The 15,806-nt window shown below is 38.9% G+C and overlaps 1 protein-coding gene across 7 annotated transcripts in view; it reads right to left on the minus strand.

Annotated features, from left to right (window-relative positions):
- The window catches only part of LARGE1 (LARGE xylosyl- and glucuronyltransferase 1), a 276,790-nt gene that overhangs the window by 134,181 nt on the left and 126,803 nt on the right, over positions 1 to 15,806 (minus strand). For all 7 annotated transcript variants that reach the window (XR_015772471.1, XR_015772470.1, XR_015772469.1 and 4 more), the window contains 2 exons: positions 12,463 to 12,764; positions 6,215 to 6,297 (listed from right to left, as the gene is read on the minus strand). Coding sequence is in view for 3 of the 7 variants with exons in the window: in XM_014256670.2 (XP_014112145.1) it covers positions 6,215 to 6,297; positions 12,463 to 12,764 (385 nt within the window). In the remaining 4 variants the exon portion in view is untranslated. The remainder of the gene's footprint in view (positions 1 to 6,214; positions 6,298 to 12,462; positions 12,765 to 15,806) is intronic.

Consider the following 15,806-nt stretch of genomic DNA (forward strand, 5'->3'; position numbering starts at 1 on the left):
TAAATCTGTTTGGGAATAAGTGTTGCTAGTATCCCAGGTTTCAGAACCCTGAGCCCCAGGTCTTTCAGACTCCTTACTACAGAAGCAAGTATTGAAAACGCCATAGGATTTCTCACAAGGTTCAGAAATACTTAATCTTATTTACTCCAATGATTTTGAATATTTGAATTTCTACCAACTACAACTTTTCAGTTTTTGCTGCATGGAAGATGCTGATGCATTAAGATCTTACTGTGGTAAAATTGTAGTTCCAAAATGTGGCTATTTCCCATCAAGTGGAAACTTAAGGTTCTATGTACTCTATTCAGAAAACTGAAAATCTTCATATATTAACTTATTTCCACTTATCTTAAGATCAGAACACTATCTGACAAAGTAAACCATAAGTAAAGAGCACACAGTCATTTTCCTAAATTACTTTCCTCAAAATGAACAAACGGAGATTCTAGCCAAGATTTTTAAGCATGGATGCTTAAATATAGGCTCTTAGACCTAAATATAGGGGTTTGAATGAATGTCCTCATTTTCAAAATTGCTGAGGTCCTATAAAGTTAGTAAAATGAAAAGAAGTCAATTTTTTAAACGTCAGGCCATGAATTTAGAAGTCTATTCCAAGGTACCCACTTCTCTACATTTTTTCTTATCATGATGTCTTATTCTTGCATTTCAAAACTTCTTATTCTTCATCAGATTTATGATCTGCTTGCTCAAGCATTTGTGGCCCTTTCTTTTCAAACAGCCACTGCCACAGAGTTAAATACAGAAATCTACAATTGAAAAAGGGAGTAGTGAACCAAGACTCACTCTTCCCTTCTGCACTATTCCATAGCTCAATTGTTAGTAATTCAAAAGGCAGCTCCTTGGCTGCTTGGTTACACAGTTCTCCCTCTGTAACAGAGGAATTTTATTTTCTCAGAATATAAAAAGGTCAGTAGCCCAGGGGGTTTATTTCCAAAACCTATACTTTATTAAGGGAAGCTCAACAAGGTAGTACCTTTTATATCTGTAACAAATGGTTACAAGAACTTCAAACAGGAATTATAAAAGGCAGTTTGGGAAACTTTTTCTCCTAATGCCCATATGACAATCCCTCCCTCATATGGGAAAAATTTTAATGTGAAAATCTTCAAGACTTTTTATACCATTTCACACCCAGTATTGATGAAGATACTCCCCAAACTATTGGAGAGATCTTAAATACACACTTGCTGCATCACACTCGTGGATCTTCCTCTTTTCTGTTAACTTACAGAAGTACTTTGGGAAGTACCAAGAGATTTCATGGGCAGATTTTTTTAAACATTGCTTTCTCCATTATGCCTCTTATGTTAGGACAGCTAGAAAAAACAAAAAGAAGTGTGTATTATTGATGCATTTCTATGGATTGGAGAAACCAGGTCATGCTTTATGGTTTTTGACAGAATAACCTCCCACAAAATAGACTGAAACATTAGAGAAGTTGGAAACACTGACAGAGGTTTTGAATTCTCAAATTAACTCCATTAAGGCAAAGTGGTCTCAATGGAATATAGCCATTAGATTATATAAGCTTTAATTACCAGCCAGTGTTGACTTGTGACTCTTACTTGGAAATTACATGACATCCTTTAAATTTAATTTAGATTTTCATTTGGTTTGCCTTATTCTACTTGTTCTAAGAAAAAAAAAGGAGTTCATGATTCATACAGCATTCTATAACACAGCTTCATATCCTGTTCTTAAAAATGCTCAGACATGCGCTTAACTTTAAGGTTACAAGCAGCCTTCTTAAAGCAAAGAGGCAACTTCTTATTAAAAAGCATTTGTCTGATTGTCTGGTTTTGTTTACATTCCTTGCAAAGCTACCACATTCCTATGCCACTATTGCTGTAGCAGAGGTGGACAGTACAGCTTAAGAAGTAAATATTCCTGAGAAGATGGACTGACATAGTGGAGGAAAAAATAAGGGCACCAACCCAACACTAACTGGCACAAAAGAGAAGTTCATTTTTTACAGATTGTCATGCTGACCTAACTGCCAGAAACACACTACAGTTGTGCAAGTTTGGTTCTTTCTTTGTTTCCAAATGAAACATAGTGTTAAGCATGTCTTCAGAAAAGATAAGAGCATGTTAAAAACCATTTTAGCTGTTACTCAAGTTCAGACTTACCTGAACAGAGAGAGAAATTATCTTTTCAATATGTAACTATAATTGTAGGCTGTTTCTGTAGCACTCTAAGGTTTACAATTTTCAGAAATGGAGTAAAACATTGAAAATCATCAATGTAACTTGGACCAATAGTTGCAAAAGAATCAAGGAATGTTATCAGCCACAAGAAACTGTTTTGGTTTTAAAAAAGAAATGCAGGTGGCTTTTTAACATACTACTACAATCACTGCTTCCAAAAGTATTTGCACTTCATTCTGCCTATTTGACCCAATATAAATAATTTTTAGTGTTTAAGACTTCTGGTTTTGGAAAAACTAAAGTTAGGCTGCTCTTAGGACACAATGATATAAGATTGGTGTGTGTTAAAACTCAGAGATAATTTTTTTTAGCCCTGCACTGGCTTTATAAAATCTGTCATAATTGGGAACTGGATGTGCAAGAAAGGAAAGCAGGAAAGTTGCAGAGTAGGACTGAGTATTCATTCTACAAGCTTCCCTCTGTGCAGCGCTGCCAATGCATATTTATCAGACTGCAAACCCTGCACTATCCCAGCTCTGCTGAGTCTCCTCCTGAGAACAGACTGTCAGTTATGTCAAACTGGGTGTTAAAAGCTTCTGGATTTTGTGGCTGGAGCATACGTTTTCCAAAGACAAAACTGGAATCAAGCTCCTTTATCACTGGGAATGAAACACATTTCTGAACTGTGGTGTTCTTATGTGGAATCAATCACATGACCCCTTTCCTCTCTTTTTCCCACTCTCTGGAACCTGAAGATAGATATGGTTTCTCAAGCGGTCTGAACAAGTACCTTGCCTAAGTCTCATAATATATATGGTATGACTCAAATCTTGGTGTTTTAGGCCTGTGGAGAGTTGAAATGTTCAATATACAGGATTTTCTGTACATTCATGCAAGAGAGAAGAGACAGCACACTCCATCTACAGAAAATCCTGTAGCTTTTATCCTTAATGACCCAGCACTCCTGCTGTTTTGTGTCTCTATTTAGCACTCTAGCTAAAGTTGGGGGTGTAACAAATATGTTAATGCTCCCTGGGATTAGACTGACATGGCCTCCTTTTCTCAGAGCTTTTCTATTAGAGAAGTAGGGATTTCCTATGGAAGTAGGGAGTTCAGGTATATAGTTTTATATCAAAATGCATGCTAAAACATGCCTTAATTACAAACCTGTACAGAAATGCCAAAAGAAGGATATGACATCTTCACAAATTCCAAATAGTGTCTTACAACAAACAAACAAACCAATTAAGGTGCAGGAGGACAACTGAGGACATTAAGCCTGGTTGCTTTGAGGGGTCAGTTGTTTAATCAGTAGATTGGATTCAGGGTGTATTGAAGGAAAAAAAAAATCGCTATGACAGTAGATTTGGAATTTTCTGATTTTTTTCTGTTCTTGCAAAACTATATTTGAGATTGAATGTGGTGATCCTGCAAATGGAGGACCAGTAGCCTAATTTAGAGATTAGGATAGCAAACTTCTTGTTAAGCAAACCTCTCCATTGGAAGCATAAAGACCTTTCTAATGTCCATTCTGCTTGGCTGATTGGACAATGCCAGCTAGGATGCACTCCCTGGTGCATATTTAGGGTTAGAAGAAGAGACATCTCCATGCCTGTTTTCACTGAGGACCCTCAAGACAGAAGTAAACTGGATGCTGACATCATGAAGCATTGACTATCTGAACCAACCACTTCCAACTCTCCTAAACGCACTATCATGACCTGTCTTCATCCTTCATTCCTACAAGTAAATAGATCCTAGCAACTAAAAGAAGCCTTTCCAATTATCACCATTTCTGAAGCACATACTGGTCTCCAAGATAACATTCTCTGCACGTGGAAACCGTGTTCCATGCAAGGAAACTTAGCTCTAAATCAATATTCAGCTTAGTTTGTTGCTTCTTTTTGCTTATTCTGCATCCTTCTACACAACTGCCATTCCAAAGACAGAGATCCAAGAAAGGAGTGCTACTGAAGCATGGCCATGGAGCCATAGCATCAACTGATGCTTAAGAAGCCTGTGTTTTCTAGAAGAAAATAAAGAAGGGTATGTAAGAAGCTCTGTCTCTTTTATGAGAATATCTTCTTTTTCTAGCAAACAATTTAATGCTTAGTGAGAAAAGCTAGTTCTAGGCAGGAATGGACGTAGATTCGTCTTTATGTTCTAAGCAAACAAGGGCGACAGGTTATCTTGAATGTACTCAAGTTTCATTAGCTATAGTGGACTTTATCTTGACCACCTCTGCTGAGCTCGACAAATCCTGAGACGAGCAGTAGTGCAGGCCAAAGAACAATATGGTCTTGACAGAGGCAGAATCCATCAGACTTAGAAATACCAATATTAATTTCTTTTTTTGGTTTAATATTTTAATTTATCATTATTGAATAATTTCATTACATGGCAGTATTGTTAAAAAATTTTCTAATTGCTCAGAGGATTGCCTTAAGTAAAACAGGGACATTTCCTTTAAGGAAAACAGAGAGAGGTTGTTTAAACCTTTGAGCTGTGAGATTCCTATTATTTACAGAACATTTGGAATCAGAGAGATTAAAGTCTTTGCAAAATGGATTCAAGTACTAGGACAGAAAAAACAGGGAGAAGCAAACCACTAGGCTAACTCATGTCACCACAAAAACGCAATTTCTCTTAGAAACAACAATTAAAATAGACAAAACCTCCCCACATCCTTGCGATATAAAGCCAGTTTACACTGAATAATTCAAACTTCTAACTGGAAATTGATATAGTTTTAACATTTAACAGAATTTTAACGTTCAGAAAAATTCTGCACCAAGAATGACACAGATTTTTACTTTTTTTTTGCTTTTGTTATGCTTATTTTAGCATTGTTCTTCTGGCCCTACCCTTCATCTAACATGAACATGTTACTTCTCAAAAGACTTGCAAAGACTGTGTTGATAATGGAAGCTGCTCTCATATTTTGATTAAACAGTATTATGGAGTATTTTTTCATACTGGACAAGGCAAGCACTTATATTATTTTAGGAAGTTGTCCAAAAATGATAAAATGGTGTACTAAAACCACTGTCAGGGAGTGACTACCAAGGCTTCCAGCAGGAGACTGGAGGCAAACACAAGGAGCAAAGTGTGGGACTGGAAAGCCCTACTCATGCTAGATGCAAGAGAGATATTATTACCATATGACATGAACAAGAATCATTCATTCTTGCACAAAATTGTCTTTCAAGTAAAACAGCATATTGAAACTACCTCCTCAGTAAGTTGTTTGTACTGTAAGCTTATTTTACTAGTCTATTTGTCCTGTTTGAGTCAAACAGTCTGATCACTTCCCTCGTTTTAATCCACTTTCTGCAACATTTTTGGAAAGCATCTCTGAGAGACATTTCTAAACTGGACAATGGATATACACATACACCCACGCACAGTTTAATGTGAATTCTCTTTTTCTGGAGCTGCTGTCTATTAAGGGAATTGGTTATTTTGTTTTCATTGTACATTTATGCCTCTTAACTTTGGGAGCTAACTGTGCTAAAACCAGGTTGCAAAACCTTCTGAGGGGCCATTCCAAAGCTGGAATAAACCATCTGGATTTAATGAAATAGTGTATAGGCTGACTGTAACAGCATGTTTATTTCAAAAACGAATGTCAAAACTGGACGGTGGGATAGTCAAGCAACCAGTGTGAATTCATCATCTACACCTGTGCCATAAACTGATACCAGAAATAGGGTAAATGAATACAACACTGTTATTACCATTACCATTATTTTACAGCATTCAAGAGTGTGAAGATACTTTACAGTGAAGATAGATATTTTCCCTGTTCCCACAATGCAACAGGGGTAGCAGGTGGATCTCTGATCCCTCTTATTCACTTAAGAAATCTTCACACAGGTGAAATCTAAGTCTAATCTGGTCATAAATTAAATGCTTCATTCCTTAAAAAGAGAAAGGAACCAGGGAAGGGAATTTGACCTTCTTTTGAAGTAAGAGAGTAACCCTAGAAAAAGCTCACCTAGTCATAATCAGATATACAATATCCATGAAAAGAAAGCTACCTTTACCTGTGAAACAAGACAGACTTGACGAGTGTGACAACATCCCGACTGGCGTTGTACCCTGCACAGACAATGGCAACGTGGATAGTCTGAGGGAGAAAAGGAACAAAAAGAACAAAAGTTAAAGCCTGCTCCTGTGTTTGTCACTCGTTAAGGAGAGCACACACACGACACTGCTGTTGTTTAGTGCTGCAATTGTTAGGGATTTGAGTGGGTGTTTTGCAGCTGTTTGCAACCCACTTGAGGCAGTTTGCTAAAAACATCTTAATTGAGTTACAGCACCATCATCATTCCAAAGTCATTACTATGCCTACATTACATCAGATGTTTGAACAGAATTGCATTCATTAGCTAAGACATACGTGTGCATGTGTGTACACACGCCCTCCCCAAGTAAGCAGCACACAAAGTCCTGAGTGTGCAAACATACAGACATTTTTAATCTTCTGAACTAAAGTTTAAAATTATGTCTGATAATCAGAAGCAGGTATGATTCCAGAAAATTTGCGTTATTTCTGTCTTATGCACAGCCTGTATGGAGAGGGTGAGGAAGCTTTCATGGATGAACATGACAGCGACTCTTGGTTTGCCAGGGCTGGATGCATCCCAGAGATGTGATGGCACACAGGCTGTGAAGGCAGGTGGCCACCTCCCTGCCTGTGACTACCAGCATGGGCTGTTCTTGCAGGGAAGTTAATGTGAAGTTAAACACAACCCCCACAAATATATTCTCTCCACCTCATGCCACTGGTAAATTATCACTCATTCTGTGCCTTTTTACCCACCTTTTAACATGAGGCAGAGATTTCCTCATCTCTTCAGGTGGAAAGGGAAAATTGAAAAGGCGCTACGAGTCACTACTTAGCCAGTAAGTACTAATCTGAAAAATGCTATTACGTTACTCTGCTCTGCTTTTAAAAATTAGCCATTTCTGCTCCCTAGGGACAAAAGAAAGATTAATCCTACCAAGTTTTGACTCCAGGTTGTGTGATCTTCTGTTTCTTAGTGGTCACAGAAATGAAGCAGAGTTCACCATGCTATCAGCACAAAGCTGCCATTGGGGACACAGCTGTGAAACTGCAGGGAAGCCTCATTTGGCTTCCATTTGAAGCTTGGTTAGCTGGTTTCTCACATGCACAGCTCTCATTTTCCACAGAATGCCCACTATGCTGAGAACAAATGAGGAATTCTGCCTCCTCACATAGTCACAGATTCCCAAAGCCTGGCTTGTAACAGAGGCACATTTACACAAGAAGTGCCATGTGTTGGGCACATCTGAAGAGCCCACAGCCCCATCCATTAAGACTGCCTGGTTCAAGGCTCAGTTTGAATCATACAACTGCCAAGTGGCTGTGCCACTGCAGAATGTCCACATGAACATCACAGCTGCCTCCAGCCCTACTGTGCTTCCCAAGCTCAGGCATATTTAAGATCTGATGTTTTAAGAGGACTTGAATTAATAAGACAACTGTCTGTACAGAGAGATGTGAGAAAGAAAAGACATTGCAGTACATTTTGGCAACAGCTCTGTGAGGCATTAGCCCTTTAAAATTATGTTAAAGTCAATGGGAGCCCAGCATGCTCAACACTTGGCAAAAATTGATTGTGTTTCTCTCCTGTGATAAGAGGGGAGAGCAGAGGCTGCTTATTAATGACTGTTACTGCAGCAGGAATCTGTACTATATCATCAGCATGGGCTGCCATGGGTGCACTGATTCCTGATCCTACACATACTGCCTCCTCCCTGATTGTCACCTGGTCCTTCTCAGGCTTTTGGAAGACCTAAGATGCTTCCCCTCAGTGCCAATTAAAATCAAGTTAACTGAGAACAGTTTCACCCTTGCTTTAAACATCTCACTGAAGGCATTAGACCAGAGACAAACATTTTAGGGGTTTTCACAGAATAGCACTGTCATATACTGTCAATATTGTTTTATACTATCTACATTTGCCAGAAAAGCTCTCCTCAAGGCCACTGTCTCTACCTTACAACTGCCCTCCAAATCAGAATTTATTCAGTCAAGTGCTTGCCCACATCTGTTCTCCTTTTACTAGATCAGTTTGTTTCAGAATTGAAAGCATGCATTCCTCGCTGTCTTCTAGTAGCTGCTGTCGCCTTGTATGCTGCTTCAGCCAGGACACAGTGAGAGCAGCACTTTTTACTCTTCTGAATGTTCTTTTCCAGCTCAGAGACACAGGCATCCATGTACCTTCTGCTCAGGCTCTCTTTGGTGCTTGATATTACATATCACTTCTATTCCTGCCTGCAATCAGTTAAACAAAAGAGCAATAATCCTCAAAGAGAACAGAAATCAAGACCTTTTCTTTCCAAGTTTTTTTTTTTTTTTTTTCCTGCAGCATGCTGCAAGACAGTCTATTCCTCTCCTTTCCCTGATTCACTTTCCTCTCTCTCTTTGTTTAACTGTTAAATAAAGACAGTAGAAAAACAGATAAGCCAAAATGAAGTAATCAACCTGAGCTGTCTGCAGATGTTTGCATCCCAAGGGGAAAACCATTTTTTCCTCTTTTCTCCATGCTTGTTCCAAATGCACGTTTGGATTGAGAGCAGCTGGCTGTACCCGGATTCTGGCAAGATATGTCTGAAATAAGCATTTGAAAGAACTTGCACCCTCCTGAGCATACTACTGCAAACATCACCTCTCAGATTTTGAAAATTGTCACCTCTCTCAAACTACTTTTTTTTCCATCTCCAGATGGCTGGAAGAGCATATCCCCAGTCCCACCACAACTGGTCACTGTGATTCACACAACCTCCAGACTCAATGACTGCATCTAACACCAAGGACTAAAGCCACATGACCAAAGAATGCTCCAACTTCCACTACAAGTGTCAGCCTGCCAGTTTGGTTCAACATGTCCCACCAAACTTCTCACACCAAGACTCCGCATGCTACGCTTGCCCCTCTACTGTTGGCATTCCATGGTAGTTTTGGATAATACTAGTCACACTCTAGCCTAGATATTCAGTTTGAGCACTCAAACTGTCCATCCTCCTACAATGCTCTCTTTAAAGTGAGTGATGGATATGTTTGCCACTTGCTGCAAGAGTCTGGACTCAGGTTATTCACTGGAGATGCTTCTGGAAAATGTAACTCATTGCAGCAACAAATGATATGACGATACACCTGCTTTCGAGAGTCAATTAATTCTTCCTCTGTTTGTACACAGAGATATGAATAGGCAATCAAAACACTGTGGAAGTTCATTACAACATTCTCCCTACAGGCTGAGGATCAGGGACACCAACTGAACTATGTTTAATTGAAAATAGTTTAGGAAGCACTAAGGTCTAGGTGCTTCAAGGCAGTTTAGGAAGCTAAGCTTCTTCTTCAGGAAAGGGAGTTTAAGTCACACCAAGGTGCATGCTAACACAGTACAGAAATTCTGCACTTAGTTCAGCCACTACAGACCAGGAGAAACTGTTTCTAAATGCAGTATTTCATGTTCTGGGATAATATTAATGTGAAGAAAATATCCAAAACCACACAAAGAACTGGGCCTTAGATCCATACTGATGAGGAATACACAGTGCCTAGATAAGCATATGTAATAATTTTTCCTCCTTGGGCTACTTTTTGGAATGATGAAATAATGAGTTTTAAAAACCCGTATTAGTCCTTATAGTTAAAAACAATCTTTGGTAAGCCATTTCATACCTCAGTAATTTTCCAGTAGGCTTTCACTGTGGATATTTAATCCTTCATAAGTAATTGCTGAATGTGATTAAGAGATATTACAAGTATATAACAAAATGCTTGTGTTTGTTTCCAGGGTTGTTTTTGTTTTTTTTCCAGAAGCAGATAACATCTGCTTTACATGTGTTACACTGCCAATGTTGCTGAGGATCTGTGGAGCACTACACACTTAACCCTATTGAACAACACTGTTGAAAACAAGAACAATATAGATATGCCTCTAAAAATGCTTCAGATGTTAAGTATCTTGCTATGTCACTAAATGCTATACTGCTAATTATCAATTTCCTAATATATAATCTATTTCAAAAATATTTATAAATGCAGACTTAATTCAAGTAAATGCTCGGTTTAGGAAGGCAGAAGCTGGAAAGATATTGGGATAACACTGTAAGAAAGAGGCACACAATTTTGTTAGCTTTCATTGGCATTACGCTATCCTTCTGAAGCCTGTTGTTAGTGCTGACGTGTGTAAGGACTATGCTCACTTTTATTTCCAAGGTTTGTCTTCAAATTGTCTACTACTGGGAAGGCATGACAGGCATCTTCTCACTCCAGAGAGAAGCCTGAGCTGGTCCATTTTACAATATCAGAAGAGCTCTCCTGTGATGAACAAAGTAGGAAGCTGTGGCTGGAATGCAACAAACCCACAGCTATTTGATACAGATCACAATTAATATCACATAGATTATGCTTTATCAGAGATTTAATGTTCATTCATTGTAACTGCATTTTCAAACGTTTTAATCGCTATTAAAGACTATATCCCAAATTAGACTGTGAAATGTTATCACCAGTAATCTCTAAGAACAGACTCAATGAAATGAACAACCTATTCCTAACACTCTTAGTCTCCCCCAGAGCAAGAGTCTTAAGAACCCTTGTTTCTCACTATCCAATTTGTCCATTCTTACTGTGATATATTCCAGGGTCAGAAGCTAAAAAAATTCTGTTTACACATATGAAACAGAAAAAAAAACCAGAGAATGAAAGGCATCAAGATGCCCCTCACACAAACACAGGACAAGAATCTACACTAACAGGATAAATTATGGTAAATATGATAATAGGGAAGTTTAATCTTAACTTCCATTGCTGTAACTGAGTTATTGAGTGAATTCCTTAAGAAAAGAGCAAGAAGTTATTTTGAGATCAAAATAGTGTGTGGTTAGATAGGGGAATGGCAAATAATGTGAGATTTCATATTTTATATAAGCATTGCCTCCAGCAGAGTGCTAAACCCCACTGAGCAAGTAAACTCATTGGCAAAACATATTATAAACTGTAAGGCCACTTAAGCTATCTCTACTTTAAGCTACTATTTTTGTGTCCTAGATTGGTTGGTACATTGAACAGCCAAGAACTGAGATGCAGCTCATCACTCCTTGATATAATAATAAGGGAAAAGAGAGGTTTGCTGATTGATGGTCTGATTAAAAGAAATGACAAAAAAAATCTCACAGTGAGGAAAATCAGACCCTTGTTATCTGGAGGAGGGAAAATGAAAAACAAAAACCTCCTTCTCCCTCTCCTTACAATAATGTTGCTTCATTTTTTCTACACTGATGGACCAAGATATCCACCTGGAAAGCAGTAATTCATTTTCAAACTGTATTTGGTATCTTCCCATTGGATAGAATTTATCTGAAGAGACAATTAGGATTTCTTTTTCCTCTCACACTAATTTTCTTTCAACTTTTATCTTCCAAGTGGCAGCAAGAAAGATAAAAGGTGATATGGTATTACCCTATCTGTAGAAATAAATGGAGGAAATTATTTTTGATAACTTTATCAGCTGGGATTGGCACAAGGCTTTTAAGTGAGACTTTCTGGTTTGGATCTATCCATATTTGTACTTGTTATCATTCAGACATCTGACAACTAAGTATCTGGATGACATCCACAGAAGTACTGACATAAAATGGGGAAAACCAAACCAAACCAACCACACCAAAATTGTCTTAGAAGCAGATCACCAGTTCCCTGCAGCCAAGCACACCACTTGTGCACGGCTCACACAAAGCACCTGCTCCCACACTAACATCCAGATACACTCCTGAAAGTGAGTCAAAAGCACAGGCTGGATCCATGAGCCACAATTTAATTAATCATAAACCCTGAACCGCTTCAATATAGGCAGAGAAACAAAGAACTAAGGCTTTTCTAAGCACTCTGAAGTCATTATTATTTAAAATACAGGGGTCAGTTTGCCACAGGTTTTTATCAGCAGAGAAGCAGTGAAGTCAGCTAGAAACAAGGCTTTGATTTTTATATCAGGTTTGGGGGACACAAGAACGAAAAAGACAAAAAGTTATGATGAAATAATAAGTCAGAAGATATTCAGATGATTAAACGTGTTAAAGATTTTTTTTAAAAAGCATAGTAAAAGAAATTATCTGAAAAGCTGCACACAGCAGACCTTTAAGAGGCTGGTTTTGGAGGAAAAGGCTTCAGAGGAAGGAGACAGGGGTTTGCAATGTCCTTAAAGGATCACATCTACCAAGCTTTGTTTCTGGCGGGTTCCTTTGGTGTATTTACCTCACACTTTTCCACCACCGGCTGCTGGCCGCACTCGGAGCTGTTCCCCGCCACGATGCCAGCCCGCAGGCTCTCGCTGTCGCCCGTGCCCTCCTCCATGGAGTATGTTTTGGAGTGGTTGGCGCGGTGGTGCGCTGGGCCTCGGCCCTGCGCCAGGCTGAGCTGCCTGCGCAGCACGCGGTTCTCCTCCTCCACCTCCCGCACGCGCACCTCCAGGCTCTCGCGCTCCCGCTGGCTCGACGCTGTGTACCGAGGGCTGTGGGGCTGCGACTCCAGCGGGGACAGCGACACCGGCTTCCCATCTGCACCACAAGGAAACAGAGCACTTCTGTCAGAACACACCAGAAGCTGCATCCTCCTTTAGTGTCCGTGTTGTGAGGCAGAGATGCGCTTCAAACACAGCCGTGTTTTACGCAGACTGGGCACTTCCAGGCCGTGCTTAAGTAAACTCGGTAAAACACGGTAAACTCGGACAAATGCTGAACTCTACGAGCTACAGCTCCTACTAATTTTCAAACCTCACCAAAAGATAAGCATGCGTTTCTTTGTTCTCATAGGGCTGCCTGCCAGTCTCTAGTCTGGGAAGACAGTCAAGAACATGAGGATTTAATTCAAAGACAATTAATATACAGTTAAATATATTTTAGAAATGTATGCGAGATGAAATAGTTTTCCTATTCCCACTTCCTCCACAGTCAAATGACAGCATTTTGGCAACCATTTTGTGCCTAACAGTAGCCCCAGCTGATTCACATGTGAGGAACAGATGGGTTCTATTCAGCAACATAGTATTATGTGCTTGCTGAGAAATCAGAGGTTCAGGACAGAAATGTTCAATACATATGTGGGCCAAATTCTGGAAAGTATTTTGGCTTAAAAAGAGTCAGTGGAATTCTGAAAAAAAGTAAAAAAGGTTCAATTCAACACTTTCAACTGAAACTGCTCAAAAATGTTCAATCAAAATCAAATTGAAGTGAAGCAAAAGACAATGAGAGTTATCTACAGTGTCATAATTAGCAAAATATGCCTTTGCAGCAATGATATGTGAGTACCTTATACTGAAGTATTTCTCTGATATAACTTTCTACATGCATTGAATAACAGAATTATATAATTATAAGGTTGAAAAAAACCTCTAAGGTCATTGAGTCCAACTGTTAGTCCAGCACCAACATGTTCACCATTAAACCATGTCCATATCCACATCCATGTTTTTTGAACACTTCCAGGGATTGTGATTACACCATTTGCCTGAACAGCCTATTCCAATGCCTGACCACCTTTGCCATTAAGTCATTTTTCCTAATATTCAACAAAATTTCCTGTGGCACAACTTGAAGTCATTTAATCTCATCCTGTCACTTGTTGCCTGTAAGAAGAGGACAACACTCACCAGGCTACACTCTCAGGCAGTTTCAGCAAGCAATAGGTCTCCCCTGAGCCTCCGTTTCTCCAGGATAAACCCTCCCAGTTCCCTCAGCTGCTCCTCATGGGACTTGTGCTCCAGATCCTTCCCCAGCTTCACAGCTCTTTTCTGGACATGCTCCAGCACCTCAGTGTCCAGAACTGAACACAGGATTCAAGGTGTGACCTCATCAGTGCCAAGTAAAGGGATATATTTGCTACTTAATGATTTTTCCAGTGCAGAGTCCCATTGGTTTTATCAAATACCAGCCTGAATGGTTTATAAAATGGAAATCATGCAATTATTGCTTGAAAGCTCTCCCTAGCAAGTACATTTTTCACCTACCGACTCAAAACTATCTCCGTGCTATAAAGACCTGTTCATTGCTTGCTCTTTTTCATTGTTTCACATTTACATAAATCATGAGCAGTCCTCTAAACTGACTTCATGAAAAAAACAGGTATGGAAATCAAACCCTCAATTCTAATTTACACTGTTGAGTTATACAGGTATACACACTTCCTGTTATGCATATAAATCATTATCTTGATTTTTATCATAATTTGGATAGAATATCTTGCATTTTCTTGCAGGCTATCTACTACAAAAATTTTGTAATTTATTATTTTAATCAATAGAAAAGGTTATGGATAAATCTGAGACTGAAAAATGTCTCGAGACAAATTCTGGATTTTGGCCACTGACATCTTGAAACATGAATGATCCAGCAAATAGATTTTAAAACTTAAATGAGATATTTGAAAAGTCTGAAAATAATGGATGCAACAATAGAGAAATGTCAACATAAAGGACAGACCCGTGCTACAATTAGACATGCAACAGAATACTGAGTCATCTTTCTCCACCAAGCTTGGAGGGCCTGGAACTGAAGCTGTGTTATTTCTCAGCTACTGATATTGAAGCTAAGAAAACTAGGACTCATTTGGTTGTGATTCTATTGCATCCCTGTTACTGGACAGCAAGAGTGTATTGTGTAGACACTTTCAGATAGAAAGAAAAACAGCACCTTTGCTCACCCACAGAACAACCAACCTGCGCTATCATCAGCTATACAATTACACTGTAAATCTAGCCAAAGACTTCACTGGCGATCTTAACTCCTCACTTGATGAATATCCAGCTGACACAGATGTTAACTCATCACTTTCTGTCTTTGTCACTGAATTCTGCTAGCTTCAAATAATTACCAGAAAAGTTAGCAAGATATGGAAGTAACTCTCAGAACAGCAGTCGTCAAAATTTCAAAATATGGTAAAAAATGAAACATATCTTTACTTATTCTATGGACATAAAACAATATGTCATAAATGCTGTTTTCCAAAATTAAAACTTTAAAAGTTTTTTTTATCTTTTAGAAAAGGATACCATTTTGTACATCTGAACAATTGTAGGTATACTGATCAGAAAAGTTCAACTGTTTCTACAGAGAATTTAGAAGAAACAGCATAGTGTGAGAAAGGGACTGAAAGAAAACATCACCCCGCTGCCTCAGACTGAAGCTGCAGCAGCTAATGAGACCAGCTCAGTGTTTATGCAGTTTTGGCTTTAAATGCCAGTAATTCCACTACTGTTCTCTCAGTAGTAAGTATTTCTGCTGGTATGTTAAAGGAGTAAGGAAATCCTCTCAATTAAACAACTAGCTAGCCTCTTCATCTGAAATGTACTACTAGTTGAAATGCACTGATTTACTAGAGAAATTATGTGTTTTGTTAAAACGTGCTAAGTCCAAGATGTTTTCTGGAATGATCTCTTTAGGGTTCATACAGCTGGACAAGTCATGTTTTGTTACTAATACTGCTCACTTTTCTCTGGTGTACCATCATGGACTTGGTATATTTGCACATCCTAGATGTCTGCTGCAAATGACAATGTGGCAATTCCAAGACCCAGGCGAAACAGAAGTATAAAACCAAAAGTG

This window comes from Pseudopodoces humilis, chromosome 5, assembly GCF_049639895.1.
Source record: "Pseudopodoces humilis isolate 2021_Gansu_Grassland_sample_001 chromosome 5, ASM4963989v1, whole genome shotgun sequence".
Taxonomy (NCBI): domain Eukaryota; kingdom Metazoa; phylum Chordata; class Aves; order Passeriformes; family Paridae; genus Pseudopodoces; species Pseudopodoces humilis.